The sequence below is a fragment of the Pinus tabuliformis genome, chromosome 1_1, assembly GCF_031772625.1.
Source record: "Pinus tabuliformis cultivar Carrire ecotype Pingquan chromosome 1_1, CPIR1, whole genome shotgun sequence".
NCBI classification, from domain to species: domain Eukaryota; kingdom Viridiplantae; phylum Streptophyta; class Pinopsida; order Pinales; family Pinaceae; genus Pinus; species Pinus tabuliformis.
In genome coordinates this window covers 936,722,253-936,724,451 of record NC_142297.1, presented here as the reverse complement: position 1 = coordinate 936,724,451, position 2,199 = coordinate 936,722,253, and the positions used below count along the sequence as shown (strand labels likewise).

At 34.3% G+C, this 2,199-nt stretch overlaps 1 protein-coding gene across 1 annotated transcript; it reads left to right on the top strand.

Annotated features, from left to right (window-relative positions):
• Positions 1-218: 218 nt before the first annotated feature.
• Positions 219-1,123, top strand: LOC149217543 (cold-responsive protein kinase 1-like). The gene is made up of 2 exons (XM_089390267.1): positions 219-392; positions 511-1,123. Exons 1-2 carry the CDS (start codon positions 219-221, stop codon positions 880-882), a joined length of 546 nt encoding a protein of 181 aa, XP_089246393.1. The 3' UTR covers positions 883-1,123.
• Positions 1,124-2,199: the final 1,076 nt, after the last annotated feature.

Below are 2,199 nucleotides of genomic sequence, written 5' to 3'. Positions count from 1 at the left end.
ACGACAAATACCGACCCAAAATAGCAACTTTGGGTTAGCCAAACTGTTTGGAGAAGATGAAAGCCACGTCAGCACTAGAGTTGCAGGAACTCGGTAAGAGTTCTCCCTTCAGTTCAATCTCTTGATCTTCCAAACTTCATTTAATAAATTAGAGGATCTGAACCTATTACAACTCATATGTATTACAAAGGATCATATAATTTTAAGACAATTAAGATATGGAGATTTGGTTGTACGTAACATTGCACAGTGGTTACATTGCGCCTGAATCCTTACGCGGACAGTTGACAGAGAAAGCAGACGTATTCAGCTTTGGAGTGCTTCTTCTCGAGATTATCAGCGGAAGAAAGAACCATAGTTTGCTTCAACACACGGAGTTTCTCATTGAAACTGTATGGCTCTTGTAGTGGATCTCATTTTTTATGTAGAAATTTTCTAAAAATGTCCATGGAATTATGATTTCTTGGTAACTAATGTTTTTATGTTTTGTCGACATTGGTCAATTACTAGACATGGAGACTGTATAACGCAGAGAGAGCATTAGAAGTTATGGATCAGACATTGGAGGGCAGTTACTCAGGGGAAGAAGGGCTTAGAGTGATTAAAATTGGTCTTCTGTGCACTCAAGCAGCCGCAACGTTGAGGCCTTCAATGTCGCAGGCAGTGTCGATGCTGACAGGTGAACAACAGCATATTCCTTTGCCCACGAGGCCTGCTTTCGTAGATGAGGACAGTGTATTGGCTGAACGTGGTATAGTTACTCCTCGTGGAGGTCCTAACAACACGTCAAGCAACAGTCAGTCGTTGGAAGTAGGGACCACATCTTCTCATGCCCACTCCCCAGGTGGTAATCTCTCATTAACCACCATGGGGCCAAGGTGAAAATAAGGCGACGCCTTGTTATTATGTTTATCTCCATTGATGTAAATAAGGCGGCATTTACACTGCTCATGCGTAAATGTGATATTGGCGTTGACACAGTTAAGCAAGTCATTATGATGAGATAGAAAGTTTAATGATATAGATTCATTATCGCATGTCATGTTCGACTCCATATGACTGGGGTTGAGTATCTTGTTCTCATTTTTCTTTTATGTTTATAGTTCATAGTATTCGAGATATCTGGAAGCAATTTATAATGTAAAAGATTTGTTAAAATAATATTAAAGTAATATTAACCGATTTTCGATTTTTTTATCCATTTCGAAATAATTTAGATTCTTATAAATTCAATATTAAGAAATAATATGGGGTTATTTCAAAATATTTTAAATTTGTAAAATAATGTATGGTTTATAATAATATTGAATTAATTTTTATTTATTTTTTTTACTGTTTTGAAATAATTTAAATTTTTAAGATATTGTAAAATAATTTTGAACTATTTTTATGCATTGTAATTTTTTCTGTTATATTATTCTTAGTTTGTATGTTATTCTTAGTTTGTATGGAAAGTTTTATTTGGCAATTGTGGATTTAAAAGGGTTTTTTAGGATTTGAAGAGATACATACATGATTTGAGAAAGGTTGTGACACTTTTTACATCTTATCCATCATACTTTTAGAGTCGTTTCAAATGATTGTTCATTTTTGACATATTTTACTAATAGAGATATATATTTTTTTTATATATACTTATTTCACTCAAATCATTATCTATATAGTGAAGATAAAGTTTAATTTTAAAGCTAAAATTATTTTCATGACGTTTGACTACAAGTCGAGATTTGTAAATATTCTGTTTTAGATAACTATTTGAATGTTCTAAATATTGTGACCTGGATGGAAATTTAAATTTTTTTAGTTCTTCAATATAATTATAGAGATTGAGGAGATTTGGTTATATATTCCTAAGTGGAAATTTCTATCGACAAAGCTTGTGGGGCTTTCGTTAGAGCTTTGGTTCAAGATAAACATTGAGGAGATTGCAAATAAGATTATTAATTTTTTCTATGTGGATGAGGGTTTCCTAGGAGCTCTACATAAAAGGGTTGTCTGGGTCCTAGTGGAATTTGAATTCATAGGGGGCCTTTCAACTACGTTGGATATCATTTGGGGGTCGTTTTCTTTCCAACAACAGGTTAACTATTGGGGTGTCCCCTTTAGGTGCCTGGGTTGTCACGCCATAAGACGCTTGATTGTAGAATGTTCAATGTTTTTTTGGGGCACTTGGTCTTGGAAGGGCCAGGATTGGCATCT

Excerpts from the sequence above, each read along its gene's own strand:
- LOC149217543 (XM_089390267.1), top strand. The coding sequence starts at position 219 with ATGGAGATTTGGTTGTACGTAACATTGCACAGTGGTTACATTGCGCCT. Across the intron at positions 393-510 it reads CGGAGTTTCTCATTGAAACT|ACATGGAGACTGTATAACGC; the intron begins GTATGGCTCTTG and ends GTCAATTACTAG.